We start from the raw sequence: 2,422 nt of genomic DNA on the forward strand, positions 1-2,422 counted from the left end.
TACTGTGTGAAATGCATTCTTATCTAGGTTTATTCATAAATAAATAAATAAATAAATAAATAAATAAATAAATAAATCTATTATCTCTGTTGTACAGAGGTATATATCTAGTATAACTCCAAAATTGGCATCTGAGCAGTACTGTTTTGAGAGGGAGTACAGCTTATTTATCCTATATGAGTAAATGCCATTTCTCAATGTATTCGAAGGCTATATATTAAATTAAAAAGTTTTAATTAAAAACTAGGAAATAGAAACAAAAAATCACACAATAAAGGAAGAGAATTTAAATATCAGTAAGGTCCATTATCTGGCTTTTTGTTCTTATCATTATTTTTTCATTCAAGTTAACCCTTCCCCTGGTCGAAATGATCTGCTTGAACATCATAGGGATTCCGTTTGTAATTGTCAAGAGAGGAGGCTACAGTAGATACAGTTGTGAAGTTTACTTTGTTTCCAGAAAAAGAACATTTCTTATGGCTGCAGAAACCTGGCCAGACTTCAGATACCGACTCTTCAGTTTTAACATGGCTGCCTTCACTTCTTTGTTCCTTAGAGTGTAGATAATTGGGTTTAAAATAGGAGTAAAGATTGTGTAGAACACAGCAAGGACTTTGTCAACAGAATAACTGCTGAAGGGCCACACATAGATGAAGATGCATGGTCCAAAGAATAGGGTGACCACAGTGATATGGGCAGTCAACGTGGAACGGGCCTTTGCCATGCTAGCAGAGGAGCGTTTCCTGACTGTGATAAGTATCACAGTGTAGGAGACAACCAAGAGGAGAAAAGAACTCATAGAAAGAAAGCCACTGTCTGCAACTATAAGTAGGCTGACAACATAAGTGTCAATGCATGCCAGCTTGGTCACTAAAGGGAGGTCACAGAAAAAACTATCTACCTGATTAGGGCCACAAAAAGGTAAGTTAATTGTAAATGCCAACTGGCTAGTAGTATGGATAAAACCCACAAGCCAGGAGATGAGAACAAGAATAATACACACACGGCGACTCATGATTGTCATGTAGTGGAGAGGTTTGCATATAGCAACATAACGGTCATAAGCCATGGATACAAGGAGCACCATTTCACTGCCAGTGAAAAGGTGAACAAAGAAAATCTGGGCCAAACAGGCATCAAAAGAAATAGTCTTCTGCTCAACCAGAAAGTCTGCAATCATTTTGGGTGTAGCAAAAGAGGCAACACATATATCTACAAAAGAGAGGTTTGCAAGCAGGAAGTACATGGGGGTGTGAAGGTGAGAATCTGAGGTTACAGTGAGGATGATAAGAAAGTTTCCCAGCAGTATTGCTAGGTAAAGTAGTGAAAATATGACAAACAAGAAGGGTTGGAGCTCCTGGGAATTAGAGAGTCCCAGCAACACAAACTCGGTCACCCGGGAATGATTTGTCTCATTCATTGACTTGGCAGGAACTTATCTTGCTACCTGAATAGAAGAGAGACAGAGATCAATCAGTGGGTTTCATTTCCCAGTTCTCCCTTCCTTAGGGATTCAAATTTCTACTTATGTTTATATATCTGAATTTTCATATATCATTTCATAATTAAAAATTATATAGATAGAATAACAGCAATACTAAAGAGGGATGGAGGAGAGAGTCATTGAGGGGATGTTTGACAATTGGTATATTCAGTTACATGAATTTGAGGAATGTAGTTTACTTTACAAATGAAATTGGAAATCTGAAATGCTTTTCTTGATATTATAGAAATCCAATCTAGGAAACTACAGAAACAAAATCTGAATCTTTTTTTTTCCTACAATAAATGATATAACCATTTTTTAAATGACTGACACAGAGGAAGATAATTTCACAATGTTGACCCCAAAAGTTAGACACAAAGCCCGTGTACTGTATGAACCTATTTAAATAAAGTTAAAAAATAGGCTAAACTTATCTATGGTATTAAAAAAGCTCCTGTGGTCATTATCCTGGAAGGGAATAGGGACAGGAAGATGACGGGAAGGGCTTCTGAAGTGCTGGTAATGTTCTGTCTTGAGGTGAAAATGTTTGCTTTGTGAAAACTTACAAGATATGAAATTCTCTTTGGTGTACTTTTGTGCTTATTTTATTAATAAAAAATAAAACAGGAGATAAAGAGACACCATTACATTTGTGTAAGAGCTCAATAGGCAGACCCATTGCCTCTTACTCCCCCCTCTATTCATTTACAAATTACATGACAGTACAAAACCTAGTTAAAATCCAAAGGTCTAGAGCTGTGACTTAGCTCTTCCTGGAGTTCTCTTATATGAAGGAAACTAGTACATTTGTTCTCAATTATTCCCTGATATTATTTCACTAAGCTCAGATATTGCTGTTAATGACTATAGGCATATTTTTGAAGTATGGTTGACATTTCATTTGATTTGGTGGGGCTTTTAAAAATTACAGTTATA

General features: G+C 36.2%; 1 protein-coding gene across 1 annotated transcript; it reads right to left on the minus strand.

Moving 5' to 3' along the window:
• Window positions 1–445: 445 nt before the first annotated feature.
• Window positions 446–1,465, minus strand: LOC115517177 (olfactory receptor 4K15). Its single transcript, XM_030320295.1, has one exon. It carries the CDS (start codon window positions 1,418–1,420, stop codon window positions 446–448), a length of 975 nt encoding a protein of 324 aa, XP_030176155.1. The 5' UTR covers window positions 1,421–1,465.
• Between the last annotated feature and the right edge of the window lie 957 nt (window positions 1,466–2,422).

This window comes from Lynx canadensis, chromosome B3 (genome assembly GCF_007474595.2).
Source record: "Lynx canadensis isolate LIC74 chromosome B3, mLynCan4.pri.v2, whole genome shotgun sequence".
NCBI classification, from domain to species: domain Eukaryota; kingdom Metazoa; phylum Chordata; class Mammalia; order Carnivora; family Felidae; genus Lynx; species Lynx canadensis.